Source organism: Nasonia vitripennis, chromosome 1 (genome assembly GCF_009193385.2).
Source record: "Nasonia vitripennis strain AsymCx chromosome 1, Nvit_psr_1.1, whole genome shotgun sequence".
NCBI classification, from domain to species: domain Eukaryota; kingdom Metazoa; phylum Arthropoda; class Insecta; order Hymenoptera; family Pteromalidae; genus Nasonia; species Nasonia vitripennis.
This window is the reverse complement of record NC_045757.1, coordinates 8214811-8231302: the sequence shown is the minus strand read 5'-3', so window position 1 is coordinate 8231302 and position 16492 is coordinate 8214811. Positions and strand designations below refer to the sequence as shown.

Genomic DNA, 16492 nt, shown 5'->3' with positions numbered 1-16492 from the left:
CGCTGCTAGATAATTTTTATCATCATAAAATCTCTTAAGTTTATATTAGGATAAGGTAAGATAAATAACGGACAAAATAGTCCCAAAATATAAACGCGACAAATTTTAAATTCAATCACAAGTCATAAACGTTATTCCTCTTCACCAACTGAACTGTTATTAAATAAAATAATGAAAAACATCGAAAATTATAAAGTATTAATGGACAAATGTAATCTTGGCTTGTCGATGATGTCATTGGCTTCTTATCGCGGTAGTATCCAATGTGATAAGTCGATGGTCAATATTTCTTTTAAAACTTGTCGATTGACAGGTATACCAGTGTTCTCACTAGTTCAAGTACTGTAGGTAGTGTATAAATCGGTGACAATAGTCGTCGTGTACATTGATAATGTTCCAAAGTAATAGTTTTGCCTTGTTTCAATCGAAAGTCGAAATAGTGTATTGTATATTGTGAATTGTTGAGGTGATTAATCAAGATCGATCCATATTCAGTGTGATATAGTTGAAATTTATTTCAAACCTGCGCTTATCTTCTGTCTGGAATAGAATAATAAGCAAAAGAATTGAATAAGTGGAACGCACTCACCGCAGTATGGCATTAAAAATGCGAAAACCAACAGTATTATATTCAAATTCGAGCGTCGCCTTCGATATAGACAGAATAGCTACATAAGTTGGCGAAAATGAAGTAATAATCAACGAGAAATGAGTTTAGAAAGTAACATCTGGAAACGTTCTTTCGCGTGAAAAAAAAACCATCAATCTCAAATGTGCGATTATAACCGTGAGTGATCTTTGACAAATTTTTTCCAAGTCGTTCATTGTATCTCTGCAACGTTCAACATTTTTTGCATTAGTTTATTGCACCCTATGACTGTGTTAACTTTCAACATGGATGTCGAATTAGTGGCAAGAAACTCGTTATCTTCACTGCAAAGAAACGCGGACGAAAGCTTCATCGTTTCTCCTGATAATTTGGAGGATTGGACATGGTCGAATTTGAGGGTACGTCACGAAAATTTCCACTTAAGACTTTTTCTAACTGTTGACCAAAAAGTCCTAATTTTATTTTACGTTTCAGAAAGAATTCAGGGAGCAAAGCCTCGAGAGGCTGTACTTGATTTATCGTACAAGACTGGAAAATGGTTACATGTCACTTTTCGTTTTACTGCAACTGCTTCTTGGAATAGTGCATTGCATCGTTTTAGTTTCAACGGTACGATGAAAAGAATGTAGCGAAGGATTAATTGATAATAGTGTCGTATGACTGAAAGATTATCTCTAATTATAATCGATACGTTGTTTTTTGTTGTTGTGTTACAGCTGGAAATCAAAGACGTTGTAGCGGATTTGATAGCGTGTGGCGTCGTCAATGCGTTACTTTTTCCAATAATAGCTCTCTCTTTTCGTACGGAATTAGTCGCCAAAAAGTCGTATCTGCCAGTTTACTTTTCATGCCTGATAATTTTTCTACTAGTTATAGGCGACTTGTCGATAGCTATTTATTACACTTCGAAGAGCAGCAATGAAAGCTTGTCTTTCAGGTATGTGCATACAAAATCAATATCGTGCAGTATAAAATATAATTGAAAAAAAATTTAAAGTCAATATTTGTTTTTATATGTCAATGTACAGGCCAGTCTATGCGACGCATACGCTTCTGGTGTGCTATATATTTTTACCATTAGCGAGCAATCTTCATGCCTTCATTCTTGGAGTCACAGCGTCGTTTTGCTACATCGCTAGTCTTTTACTCGTTACGTACAGAAATGAACCTGATATTGGTACAAAGGTGATGAATACAACTATTTTTTATCGATTTACGGCATACTCGGAAAATCTTGCTAATGAGAATATTGATGATTTTATTATTTAGATATCATCAGATGTGATATATCATACATGTGTAAATTGCTTAGGGCTTTACTTTCGTTTTATGAACGAAATTATGACAAGACGATCATTTTTGGATCGAAGAAAATGCGTGGAATCAACCCTTAGACTAAATTATGAGAAGGATCAAGAGGTACGCGATACTATTTTGTTGTGATGCAACAAAAATTCAAACGAGACCGCGTATTGACATTTGTTCATTCTCTTTCAGGAACAATTAACTAGAAGTATTTTACCACCGCATTTCGCTGCCAAGATAAAGAAAAATTTTCGCGACATATGCAAGTTCATAGAAGAACACAAGAGACCACCATTTCACCAAGGAAGAACCGCGTCGCCGATCTCTAAGTAAGCAGTTTTTAACTAAGTGACTTTTCTACCTGTTTTAATCATTAAATTCATATCTGACTGTGCACTTTTCAGAGATTTATATGTCGAAACTCACGAAAACGTCAGCATCCTCTATGCAGACGTAGTTAATTTTTCCGGCTTGACGGTTACCTTACCCGTTAAAAAATTGGTCGAAACGCTCAATGATCTCTTCGGCAGTTTCGACGAAGCGTCCGAACGGCACAATGTCCTCAGGATCAAGTTTTTGGGCGACTGTTACTACTGCGTCAGTGGCGTGCCTATTCCGAATTCACAACACGCCAAGAGCTGCGTCGACTTAGGTATAGGAAAACTAGATTACGTCCATTTGTTCGATATGTTTTAACGATATTTTTTTGTCATAGGCCTGGATATGATAAACATAATAAATGCAGTTCGCGCAAGAGTGCAGAGAGAAAGTGGCGTCGACGTGAACATGCGAATCGGTGTTCATTCTGGGAAGATAATTTCGGGGATTTTGGGAACCAACAAGTGGCAGTACGACGTTTGGTCGCGAGACGTTATCATAGCCAATAAAATGGAACAAACCGGCGAAGCAGGAAAGGTTCATGTTACCCAGCAAACCCTCGATCTTCTGGACGTTAACTCGTACAATTGCAGCCCGGTGACGAAATTGAATGATGCTGTTCTCGAGAAGTATGGCATATTTCAGAGTTACCTCATCTCGCCCGTCATTTACGAAAGATCTTCGTCACAAGTACTCGATATTTTAGAATCTTAATTTTTTTTTTTTTTTTTTTTTTCAAAACAATTTCGATTCTATAACCATTACATATTATTACGCGTTATTCTTATTTTTACAGAGTAATAACGTTCGGTGTACCTTTGTAAGAACAGAAAGTATTCCCTCAGTATCGTCGAATAAGAATAATCATGTAAACGGGTGCGTCAGGTTTTATAATTTTTTCATATATCCCGGATAATAAGTCATGATTATAAAGTTTCGTATCAATTTTTAGAAGTCACGTTGACGTGTACGCCTGTAGTTTTCGGAGGCGAACTCATTTTATGGATTCGTGTCTTCGTGACTATCATCTCATGCTAAAAGCAGCAGATGCGGAAATGGAAAAAGCTATTGAACAAATGCCTCTTAGTAAGTGGGAGTAAGTGTTGTTATTCTCTATCTGGCTGCTTTCTCGCAACGTATATGTGTATAAGTAGTTATTTCAAGTGCATTTGTTAAATTTGCAACGTCCCACTTAACTACCCGATGGATATATTTACGATGCATTTGCAGGCAGTGGACCAAATGGGAAAACATCAATCCTTTATGTTTAACGTTCTCGCAATGGAGCTGGGAAGTGCCGTATCTGAGAGAACCGGATCCTCTTTTCAAATTCTACGTCGTGTGCTCAACGCTTGTACTACTGTTTGCAGGGTGTATTCTATTTATACCGCTAACTATCACGGATTATTACACGTAACCGCTACATTTTTTATCACGTTATATTTTATTATTGAGTTAACAAAACAAGATTATATTTTTGTCTATTTTTAGTAGCTGGGATCTAGTAAACAAGACGGTGATAATTTATATAATAGCTTTAATATTTCTCATTTTCCTTCTACCTGTCACATGGACTCAATTTATATGGAGTCGCTACAAAAAGTACCACGACGATAGTGAGCATAGTACTCACCAAGCACCACGAAACAGAATACTCAACTTTTTCTATTGGTCCAGTATAAAGGTGATTTACTTATTACGCATACTGTTATTGCAAAACGTGATGTAAACAAAATCATAAATTGATAAAGTTGTTTTTTACAGATCGTGTGGAATGAAGTTCTTAGAATAGCTCTCTACATAGTTATTACGATGATAACAGCTATGACAACTGTTTTCAATTTAATGGTAATACATTTTTTTACACAAATATTAGTCATTAGATTGATGAAATGACGTTCTTTTTTATTATAGCTGGAATGCAAGTACGAAATATCACACGAAGAAACTAACATTACATCGAGCATTGCGGAAAACGAAAGTATCATGAAACACAAGTGTATTTCGACGCCATGGGTAAATTGGATATACAAAATGATAAACATTGCATTTTGCACATGTATAAATTTATAATTAACTTCTGATCTATTTTAGCAATTGACCGAAACTTGCGCTCTGGCTATATTAACGACTTTCCTATTTCTAAGAATCCATTTCGTTCTCAAACTTTTTGCCGCAATATCAATGGCATCGTTTTACGGATGGGTCGTCTGGAGCTATCAAGCTTCAATGTTCAAGGTGAGATTGCAATTTTCAAACAAAATTCCAATAGTGCATTCATTTCAACGCATTCATCGCGTATATATTTGCAATCTCTAGTCACACGGCGAAACCTGGAATCCTCATCTTCCAACTCAACTTGCGCATACTCTGACTGTTGCGTATCTGACGTTTTCTTTACACCTTATTGATCGCCAGGTATAATTAACTGAAATCTTTTTTTCCTGATTAATTATTAATCGAACGTTGAATCGACAATTATTCTAGGCAGAATACCTCAATAGGCTTGATTACCAGTGGAAACGTCAATTGACGAAGGAACAAGATGAAGCGTTTCACACTAGAAACGCTAATAAATTGTTGCTGCGTAACATCCTCCCGGAGCACGTAGGTAAGATTATTCGTCGATATAGTTGATGTTTGTTTTTTTTTTTTTTTTGACAAATACAAATTATGTAGTTTACCAAATGAAAAATTTTTCATTTTAGCCGATTTTTATCTGAACATGGATAGAGCGGACGAGCATACGCTCTACCACGAAGCTCACGATAACGTAGCAGTTATGTTTGCAACTTTAACCGATTTATCGATCGACGAAAGCAACATACTGGTCGATTTCAATCAAATAATTTGTCACTTCGATAAACTACTGTTCGAGTCCAATTACGTTTGCCGGATAGAGAAAATTAAACTTGCAGGTTCGATCCAAGTTTTCAAAATTTATCACAATGTATATTATTAAAAAGTTAATTACATCTTTGATGATCACCTTTTAGGAACTACCTACATGGCAGCTTGTGGATTGGAAGTATCGAGACGACATTCAACCCAGAGCAGCAGCAGTACATCCGAATCGGATGTTAAATACAACGTCGTACGAGTCATGGTTCAATTCGCTGCCGAGATGATGTATGTTCTCGAAAGTATCAAAATGCAAACGACGCGACCATACAAGTAATAATCCATTCATATGCATACCTATGATAAGAATTTTTTCCGAAATTCGAGGTTGACGTCAAAATTTTGTTCCAAAACTAGATTAAGAATAGGCATAGCACACGGCGAGGTAACTGCGGGAGTCGTGGGTGCGCAAAAACCTCTTTACGATATTTGGGGCGATGCTGTTAATATGGCTTCGAGAATGGATACAACAGGTGAAGTGGGGAAAATTCAGGTACGGCAATGATTTGTATTCTCTTAACTAAAGTATGGTTACAGGATTGATAGCCTTTAATGATTTGAAAAATTTAGGTGACAACGGAAACTGCCGAAGTTTTAAAAGACGAGGGCATTAGGTGTCATCTTCGTGGCGATACGTGGGTAAAACCTAAAGGATATGTAACTACTTATTTCGTTGGACTCAACGAAGATAAAGAATTAGAAAATATATACGACCAAGAAACTGAGTTGTAAATAAAACGTAAAATAATTTGTAAAATAAACTAGCAGTTCTCGCAGTATAATCGAATGTAAGTAATTATACTTGAATAGCTTATTTATTAAACAATATATTTGAAATAATTAAGGATATAAACTGTTCGAGCTTTTACTTATAAATAATTAATAGTACGATGTGCGGCTCTGTGTAATATAATTCAAATATGCGACATTAAAATTAATTGCTCTATTAAGGTCAAGCAGTTGTCGATTTAAAAAGTTAAGGGGCACTATTTTATGTGTGTATACGAACATATTTAATATGAATGAAAATTCCCGAATTTAAGATTTGGTCATTTCACTCGCTTTTACACTATTTGCAAATCGTAAAAAAATTTGCATATTACAGATTATGCGTCCGCCATAATGGAATTGTAAAAAGCTAGAAAAGATAGAATCGCGGAATCTTCGCCGGTTAAAAATTCGTATACTTGCTTGATGGGGGAGATATACGCTGTCATACGATCGCATATATATTATATACTGAAATCATGAGATGCCTATCTGGAAAGTAGATTATTTCATGGCGGACTGTTAGCGTCACGTTTTACAATATATTTCGCAATATTTCGCTCATCTCTCCCTGTTAGTCTCGAAGAATATGCCCGTAGATTTTTATAATGAGTTGAATTTTGAACATAACTACGAAATTGCAATATTATAACGATTATCGTACAGGTAGATCAATAATGCAGAAGACGCAGTAGCTTTTCGAGTATATTAGCCGGTAAAGCCGCGAGTTTATCATGGCGGCCGAATTCGAAAGCACAAAAGCCTATATATATATATATATAGCCTATACTATAGCGCTATATAGCGATAAGCGAAAACCGAATAACGACAGCGGGGGGCGCAGTCGGCGCTTTTCTCTCTCTCTCTCTCTCTCTCTCTCTTTCTCTTCGCGGCTCGCGCATCCATCGGAACCCAGCTCTAGTAACGCGACTTTAGTCAGTGATCAAGATTTTTAGCGGAGAGACGACTGCGGACTGCAGACTGCAGATAGTGCACAGTGCAAAGTGGTGATAATACACGACTCGTCGGCTGGACTGGCTGGACTGGCCGTTATCACCTGTGGCTTCGATACCACACCGCGATATCGCTGCTCGACCGAACAATATAAGCACATACCGAGAGTCTCGCGAGTCGCGTTATATATATATATACGTATACACACTACTGATCTATCTCTCTCTCAGCACATACACTACTGCCAGCAGTACTGGCACCCGATCGTACATGGGATGAAGTTGAATAAGAACGAGAGCTGCGCCGCTGATCTTGTCTCCGTCTCGTCGTCGTCGCCGTCTACATTGAGTCTCGCCGCAGCTCGTCCCGCGAAATCCGAAATCTACGCCAGTTCATCTTTCGTCTGTACAGTGTCCGCCTGTCTCTACCGTGCGGCCCCGCGGCCCGACCGACTGCGCGCTGCAGTCGAGCCCCCCGCGCACCGTCAGCTACTACTGCTCCTCATAGCCTAGAAGTAAAAAAGTCGCTGCCCGCGCGGCCAGCAGCTTCTGAACCATGGCTAAGGACAACAACGAGGCCGATAGGATCAACAATCATCTATCCACGCCCTCCACCTCGTCCTCGGGTAACCAGAGCCAGCGCAACGCCAGGTCGAAACCCTACGATGCCAACAACGTGAGTATACGATCAGCTCGTCTGTCGAAGGCACCGCGCGCGAGCCATATTATCTCCGTCTCGCTCTCCCGCCTTTTCCCTTATTTTAGTCTCGTTGCTTTTTCTTGCTCTCCGAGTACGAGTACCTACCAACGTGAAGCATGATCGACCGCCGTAACGTCTTTTCCAAGCGCCATGGAGCTACGATAAGCCGTCCGCGATTTCGCGCAGATCGAGAAAGATCAAAGAGAGACGATGGCCTGGCTCAGTGCGCCACTTATAACCTCAATTTTACCTCGTGTGCTGCTGCTGCTACTGCTGCTCGTGCCGCTCTCCGCGAGAAAGAGCGCGCGAGCAGCGATTTAACCTTGGGAGTCGTCTATCTTTCCCTGAAGCGAGCGTAAACTGTTTGTTCTTTCGAAACCGCGGCTGTCTCGCGTATTCTTTGACCTCTGCTGGAGTTTAAACAACACTGTCTGCTATTTATTTCAGTCTTTCGTCAAAAAAGTCGCGACGAAAGTGACAGATCTGATACCACAGCCATCCTGGATCAGTAAGTGGTTCAACAATTCGCAAGATGAAGCTGGACTGCAGGCCACGGAAACTGATAATCCCCAGTACAAGGCATACGAGGAGAAGCTGACGCAGCCACCACCGCTGAAGCGACCTTGTATACGCATGGATGTGACGCACCCTCCTGGCACATTTACCATAAAGCCCAGCAGGAGCAGAAGTGCTGCTGGAGATGCGGACTCATCTAAAGCACACTTCTCCAACCACAATGATACTGTGAGTGTAGCTGTTTTTGCTACAAAGTGAGCCAACATATTATTTCAGGGCTAATACTGTCATTTTGTTCTGATTTTAGACCCAAGATTTTTTAGAACCAACTGGTCCTGGAAGGCTGCCTCGTTTTGTAGCATCCACTCCAGCATTTCCAGCAGCTTCTGGTAGTAGCAAAGTCTCGGATACACGACCAACTCTCAACTTGCTCATTTCCGAGCAGGGTAATAATGGAGCTGCCAATGGAGTGGATGACAACTCGGAAACAAGTGAAAGCACAAGTGGATGCAGTTCATTGATCCCACAAAACAACAGGCAAGAAGCACCAACCACAAGTTTTAGTTCACCATTTGGGAAAAAACGGAGATACGTCGATAATAAACTCGATTTCAGTAAGTCTTTCTAAAACAAGTTTTTTCATTTATTCGCAAGTCTGTCATCTACATGCAAATTAACTTTTTGTAATTATTTGCAGCAAGCCACTTGCAATCACCCAGATCTCTTTTCTTAGACAGCAGTACCAGAGAATCTTTGAGCAGTAGGCAACCAAGTTTTAATCCTATGATGGTGACCAATACATTAGACAGATCCGCGTCATTACAGTCTCCATTTTATCCTGGTAATACAATGTTTGGAGGATCAAATGCAGCAAATTTATACAGGAGAGGTAACAGCCTTCTAGCTGAAGCATCACAGGTATTTCATCAACTTAGTAGCGCGTCGAATTTTTATAATATTCTGTATGTGCTAACGTTGGTTTACAAATGTTTAGTACCAAGTGAGCGCGCCTAAACGCGCAAGCGTGCAGGTGAATCCCTCGAATGAATCAACAACTAGTGATACTACTGGTATGAGCCAAACGGCTCGCCGCATACTCGAGGCTCTCGAGCAGTTCTCGTCACCACTGACTGACGCCAAGAAAATTCCTGTGCGCAGCATGATGAGCGGAAATGCTTCTAGCATCGGCAACAATACTACTCTTACCTCCTCGCCTACGTCAAGTCGAAAACGAATGCGCGAAGACGACACGGCATCGCCCAGAGTCGGCTTAAGGCATTTGACGCGCGAGCTGACCGTTCCTACGGTGCCCGATATCCTCAAAATTCGCAGAAGGCAGAAACTGCAAAATTCGACGGTCAATGCCAGAAAAATAATGAGTGCGAGAAGTGCTCCTGCCACTGTTACAACTCAAGAATATCACATAAGGTAAGAACTTTTATTCAAGTAAATATCATTGCTTAGAAATTAATTATTATTTATTGCTAAATCTACTTATTTTTGTAGAACGCAAGATGATGCAGAATCCAAGCGGAAAGCCCCTCTCAAAGCTAAGAAGAAAACGAACTTGGAAGAAGAGGAAACTGTGGAAGCTGTTAATCTACCCACGATTGCTTTACCGATCTCGAATCTTCCACGTTTTGACATCTCCTTGCCTCCATATCCGAAACCAGACGCTTCATTCAATAAACAAACTCAGCAACAATCGAAACAGCAAACAGATAAAAGCAATGCGTTTAAATTCGCAAGCCCAATCAAGCTGGCAGATGGTGCAAAAAATCTTGAGTCGATCAATAACTTCACGTTCAGTAAACCAATATCTCCAAGTAAGGTAAACTTTGCAGAAATGAACGACTCTTACGAACTTTCGAAAACGTTAAGTGTAGGATCGAATGATTCATTGACGTCTCAACCATCGTTCCCAAATTTCATTTGGTCTGGACCATCGCAGACATTAAAAGCCAAAAAAAAAGAGAATCAACCAAAAACACCATCTGTAGCTAATGAGTTGAAGTCGGGTAGTGTAATGGACTTCTTTGCAAAGCAGTCCGCTACGACGAGTAGTGCAGAACAGTCAGATGTGTGGGAGTGTAACGAATGTTTGATAAAAAATAATGGAAACGAGACACATTGCGTAGCTTGCAAAAATACTAAGCACGATACTTCAGACGATATTGAAATTCTGGAATGTCCAAGCGAAGGTAATATTATTTTTATTCTTTTATTTACTAATTTTCTTCAATTGTAAACTTATTCATTCATACTTCTCTTTTATACTTTTTAGACCCGCAATCCTTGGAAGAAAACACACTCATCAAGAGTAGTACTGCGGTATCAAGCAGTCTACATTCTAAAACACACAATACTTTGGATAAGCTTAACTCCAGCTCACAAGCTTCGATTATCAATACATCAACGTCCACTGAACTAACAATCAGCACTTTGAGTAAACCGTTTTCAACTAACACAAATGAATCTCTAAATTCTTCAAGTACGTCGCAGTTGAATGTCTTCAAACCAGTCAAAGCCTCGTGGGAGTGTCCGTGTTGCATGGTACACAATGCAGATACTGTGTCAACTTGCCCTTGTTGTAACACTGCCAAGCCTGGCAGCATAAATGTCAGTCCCAAACGCAAGATTGAGAGCTCCGCTCCAGTTGCAACTAAATTAACATCGGGCTTTGGAGACAAGTTCAAAAAGCCTGAAGGATCCTGGTCTTGCGACGTCTGTATGATACAAAATAAATCGGATGCTAGCAAATGCGTTGCGTGTGAAACTCCTCGACCTGGTTTGGCAAAGAACAACGCCAGCAGTACCAGTCTGAGCAGCGGCACAGGCACAAGTTTGTCGAGCGGTTTTGGTGACAAGTTCAAAAAACCGGAAGGCTCGTGGACTTGTGATACATGCATGATTTCGAACAAATCTGACGTAAATAAATGCGTTGCGTGCGAAACACCCCGAGCGGGAGCAACTACAGATTCAGCTCCTCCAAAGTCTAGCTCTAAGTTACAGTTTAACGTTGACATGCCGGCAAATGCGGGCAGTTTCAAATTCGGTATCGACAAAGCCGATAATGCGACCAACTTACCGACTACTACACCTAAAACCAACGGCTTTACTTTTGGCGCACCTACCTCGACTTCGCAAACTACTTCTGGAGGATTCAGCTTTGGTATTCCAAGTGACGCCAATAAAAGCAAAGAACCTGAAACCTCAAAGGCTCCTTCATTTGGATTTAAGAGTGACACAGTAGCGACTACAGCGACTTTCCAGTTTGGAGCAAAACCAGTTGAAACGAAAGATAAAAACGAAAAAACTCCAGCGACTACTGCAATCTTCCAATTTGGTGCTGGAGCAGCAGCTGACGCAAAAGATAAGAAAGAAGCGAATTCTACGTCTGCGGCTACATTTTCTTTCGGAGCACCAGCCAAGTCTGACGCTGTATCAAAAGCACCGAGCGCTGCATTTGTCTTTGGGGCGCCGGCGTCAGAGAATAAAGACGAAAAGAAAACCGTCCCAGCACCTACTGGAGGTCTTTTTACTTTTGGAGCTCAAGCAGCTTCTCCAACTCAGACTGCTAAAGGTGGGCATTTTTTTGTTTTCATTTTTTTCTCTTTATGGTCTTCAAGTTTGTAATATTGTGTTTAATTAACTTGCTATTTAATGAAATATTTTAGATTCAACTGCCGATAAGACTGCAAAGTCAACGACTGACACGCCAGCCAATAACTTTTTGTTTGGTTCTCCGAAACCCTGCACAAGTGATGCTCCTAAAGTAGAAGACAAAAAGTCGGAAACCGTTTCAAAACTGGAACCATCCAAAAGTACACTGTTCGGTGCGTCAATCGAACAATCCAAGCCCGCAGCGCCAACATTTTCTTTCGGGTCTTCTGCGACGACAGTAGCAACAACAAGTGCCTCGTTATTTAGTTTTGGTGCTCAGCCCAAAACTACTGATTCTACGACCTCGAACACTACAACATCTCTGCCTGCGTTTGGTTCGGCTGGTGCTCCTAAACCTACATTCTCGTTTGGAAAGCCTGCTGAATCAACAGGAATGGCTGCTACTCAACAAGAAAATAAGCCACCAGCAATGTTCGGCACTGCGATTGCAAGTCCAAGCTTCGGAGGCCAGGCGTAAGTTGCATTGTTCTTTCATAGCAAATATCGTACGTAACTAACGTAAAATTCAAATTATGTAAATTTTACAGAAATCAAACGACACCATCTCTTTTTGGAAGTCCAGTACCAACTACGAATGCAAACGAAACCAAGCCCTTGATGTTTGGCGGTCAAGAAAAGAAAAATGCATCAGGTTTCGGTGAGCCTGATAATAAAGTTCCAAGTTTCGGTTCGACAACAACAACCAAGTCAGAAACAAGTGGCTTTGGCACAGCATCTCCAGCTCCATCGGCGTTTGGAACACCTACAACTGCAACGAGCGCAGCTGCCTCACCTTTCGGAACAACGCCAAGTTTATTCGGAAACGGTGCTGCACCTAACTTCTCGGCAACACCGACTCCCAATATATTTTCAGCTACAACAAAGTCATCCGAAACTGCACCATCATCATCAGGTTAAAAAATTGTTTCCTCCTCTTTATTTAACTAGCACATTTTCACGCACATAGAGTTTTCACCAAGCGTTCAATTTTTAGGTTTGTTTTCCTTTGGCCAGTCGTCACAAGCAACTACCCCAGCTACTGGCGGATTCAATTTTTCAGCGGGTTCCAATACTACATCCAATAATGATCAGCAAAAGAACATATTTAGCTTTGGTGCTTCGAGCAATAATCCACAACAGCAAGTTGGAAACGGTTTTAATGGTGGTAGCTTCAGCGGCGCTTCGGCTGCACCAACAGCCAACTTTACGTTCAATCCGCCCCCGAAGCCTGATGCAAGTGCTACACCTGGCCTCTTTGGACAAGCTGCTGCTGCTGCGGCTAGCACTACGCCGATGTTTAACGCACCCAGTAACGCGACAAGTCAACCGACGGGACTTCCACCCGCCTATCCAGGTACCACCAGTTCTACTCCAGCTGCATCTGGTGGTTTTAACTTCGGTAACACAAATGTACCCAACAGCTTTAGCTTCGGAAGTGTAAGTCTTACATTCACGTAATCTAATATACAATATTTATAGTAATTATTTTGCAAACATTTATTTATAATAATAAAAATGTATTATTGCAGTCGCCAGCGCCGTCTACAGGTGGTTTTAATTTTAATGCTCCAAGCACGCCTGCAGCTGCGCCGGCTTTTGATCCTAACGCTCAGCCAACGTTTAACTTCACAGCCGGCAGTGCACCGACAGCATTCAAGTAACTTTATTTCTTGTTCATTCTATATAATACATTGGTTTCATGTTTAGTTTTTGATGATGTAGAAAATGGCTAATCAAAGTTAAGTAAACATTGATAGAGTTGTCTGCCAATGTTGACTTTTCTTATTACGGCTTACCTTTTTTTATTAAATCACGAAAATAGTAATACTAGAACATAAAAATATTTAATTATTACAAGAAGAATAGATGTGTGGTATATGGTATGTTTTTTTTTCTTTAATAGTGCTCCGCCTGCGAGGAAAATTAAAAAAGCAGTTAGAAGAATGCCCAGGCAGTAGATCCGAGGATATCTTTCATTGTGTGTAAACATTATGCAACACGCTTCATTCGTAATACGTGCGTAAATGTGAATATAAACTATGGATTAAGAAACTCAGTGCTTGTCGGTGACAACGAGAAAGGAAAAATCAGGAGAAGTGGCACTTTGAACGGCCATGGACAAAACAATGATTTAGTTTTTCTTTTTTAATTATTCGCTGGATGTGAAAGTAATGTGTGAGAAAATGAAGGAGAAAAGTATGTTAATTCGCGTGTCCACTTAAGAACGAAATTATCATGTGCAAAACTGGTGAAAATTTATGATTTGTAAATTATTTACTTGATCATATTAAAAGCAGAGGATAAGAAGGAAATTAGAAAATCACGAAACGTAATATTCAAAAACAAGTTGATTAATTATTAACGAATTAGCGTCAATTCGGTTCCGTAGGTAAGTATCTAATAGGCTATTCTGTTCAATTCGTGACGACGTTTCTAACATACACCTGATAAAAATATATACATGGAAACTATTAACGGAAATTCTTTCTCTCTTATCATTTCTCAATATGCTTAACTCTAACTACTAATCTGTGATCGCAGTATAGTTCTGCGTTTTTTGATCGGATATTGTCTAGTAGCGGTCGTAAACAGCAAAGAAAGATATAAATATAATAAAAATAAAAAGAGGCGAGAAATTGCGAAAATGTCTTGCATATTTGCGAAAAAAGATTTGTATACTAGAGTTTTTTGGATAAACGATATCGTTTTTTACATTTTAAAGATAAACATCAGCAGTAAACAGCTTGCAGCTCGAAAAATATTGTTAATGAGATGAGCAATCTCTTTTTCAACAAAAGTTAAACGAACTGACATTCACTATGACGACGATTATATATATATACGCGAGGATTTATCCAATTTTACTTAGTCTTCTTTGAAATATATAAAAATAAAAGTTCTAACGTTATATTTTAGATAGGATTCCGTTGGTCGGTACTACGAACGTCATTTATCGTAGCACTTTCCACCTGCAAAACTGTAATATATATATATGAGGTAAAAACGAAAAAGTATGCATGTGTAGAAGAGAATGAAAAGAAAGTAGAAAGCGAAAGAGAAATTAATAAATGTAAAAGTAAAAATGGCATTCGGATTAGTACAAAGCTACGATTACAAAAATATTTCCAAAATGTAATCGAAATTGTATATTTTTTTTATACGAAATACCAGAATGAAAATAATCTTGTAATAAATGACTGAATGCCATTTTCCTAGTTTAATATATATATAAATATGCGTTAAATACAATTAAGGTAACTCGTAGATAGTGCTAAGTGTTTTATTATCAGAATGGATGACCATAAAAAATAGTGTGAAGAAAACTGAAAATGTGAATGAGAAAGCGGACAAGAGAATTATTTAGCGATTCATTATAATTTCATCGGGACTTCTAAAAAAATGTACAGTTATAGCTAACAATTGTTATATTATTAAATAAACTTGTATAAAATTATCTTTTCTTATTTTATGAATAAATGAATCGTGTAAAACAGGGCAAATTATGTTTTTAAAATGAAAAGCGCACATAAATTTTTAGAAGTCCCAGATATAAAAAGACAAGTAGTTAGCTAACGTGCAAATAAAGTGTCGATACGTGGCTAATATTTAGTTGCGTACTTCTTATGCGGCACGTAAATAGAAGAAGGAAACTGCAAGCTTAGTTGTATCACTATTATTTTTTCCTTTTAAGCTAAAGACTTTGTTTTAAATCTTTGTAGAATTTAAATCAAAGTCTCTTGTGTAAATAAATTATGTGTTTAAAGATTCAAGAAGAAAACGAACTCTGTTTTGTTTTAAGTTTGTCAAAGGTAGAGCATTAAAATTTATTTTCAATAAAAATGTCTTCCTAGAAGGGCAAAAATCCTCTTTCGTGATCTAAAAGAACGCTGTTATGATGAACTTCAAATTACTTATTACATTCGCGTAATTTTTTTGACTCTAAATGGACAAACACCTTCATGACCTAATTTAACATATATAAATGGGTAATGTAAAACAATATTTCAGACTACGATATGTTGATTGCATTGTTGATCCACATTTCTGTTATACAAAAATATATATGTAAATGTATAAATGATTTGACTTTCGAGCACCTCACCTCGTAATATGATTTTTTTAAATAAAAAAAATTCATAGCTAAAATCAACGGAACAAAAAAAAAACTAATATACAAATACTGGCATTAAATGTTCCAATCTTCCGAATTTTGATTCGATGTGTATACGTAAATACTGAAGTATCAAATGAAAACAATACCGCAGACGTTTATTTTACTTTTTGTAATAACCTGTTAATTATTGTAATCTGCAAAGAGCGTGCCATCATATTAACGGCGCAATTATTCGATACAGTTGAAAGGAAAGAGAGAAAAACACGATATAACGGATTTGGATTCGTTGTGTAATTTGTAAAACTATAAATAAACATGTAAGAATCTATCATCAATATGTGTTGTATTTCTTACAAAAAAATGTAATGTGCATTTGTATTTCTACCATTAAAAATATTGCTTTTTGTTAGATTATCAAATGAATTTTATAGTATAGTCCGAAATATTGTAAAAATATAAAAATATAGATTATTAATGCTTCTAAATGACGCTTTGTTAACAAAATTGAAATAACTTATAAAACTATGAAGAATTACTATACCGTACGATGAACTTTATTTTTCCTAATTATTACAATAGGAGAA

At 38.5% G+C, this 16492-nt stretch overlaps 1 protein-coding gene across 1 annotated transcript; it reads left to right on the top strand.

The window, feature by feature from the left end:
• Positions 1-331: 331 nt before the first annotated feature.
• On the top strand, positions 332-16243 carry LOC100121587 (nuclear pore complex protein Nup153). The gene is made up of 34 exons (XM_016985450.3): positions 332-787; positions 861-1008; positions 1085-1219; positions 1327-1547; positions 1639-1795; positions 1880-2029; positions 2108-2244; positions 2320-2567; positions 2631-2983; positions 3090-3169; positions 3246-3389; positions 3524-3706; positions 3785-3977; positions 4058-4141; positions 4208-4309; positions 4388-4531; positions 4613-4711; positions 4781-4904; positions 5002-5211; positions 5290-5467; positions 5552-5687; positions 5765-5922; positions 7468-7591; positions 8063-8359; positions 8439-8745; positions 8829-9049; positions 9126-9559; positions 9638-10332; positions 10416-11714; positions 11809-12268; positions 12343-12707; positions 12789-13231; positions 13324-13451; positions 13698-16243. Exons 2-34 carry the CDS (start codon positions 874-876, stop codon positions 13750-13752), a joined length of 8199 nt encoding a protein of 2732 aa, XP_016840939.2. The 5' UTR covers positions 332-787; positions 861-873; the 3' UTR covers positions 13753-16243.
• Positions 16244-16492: the final 249 nt, after the last annotated feature.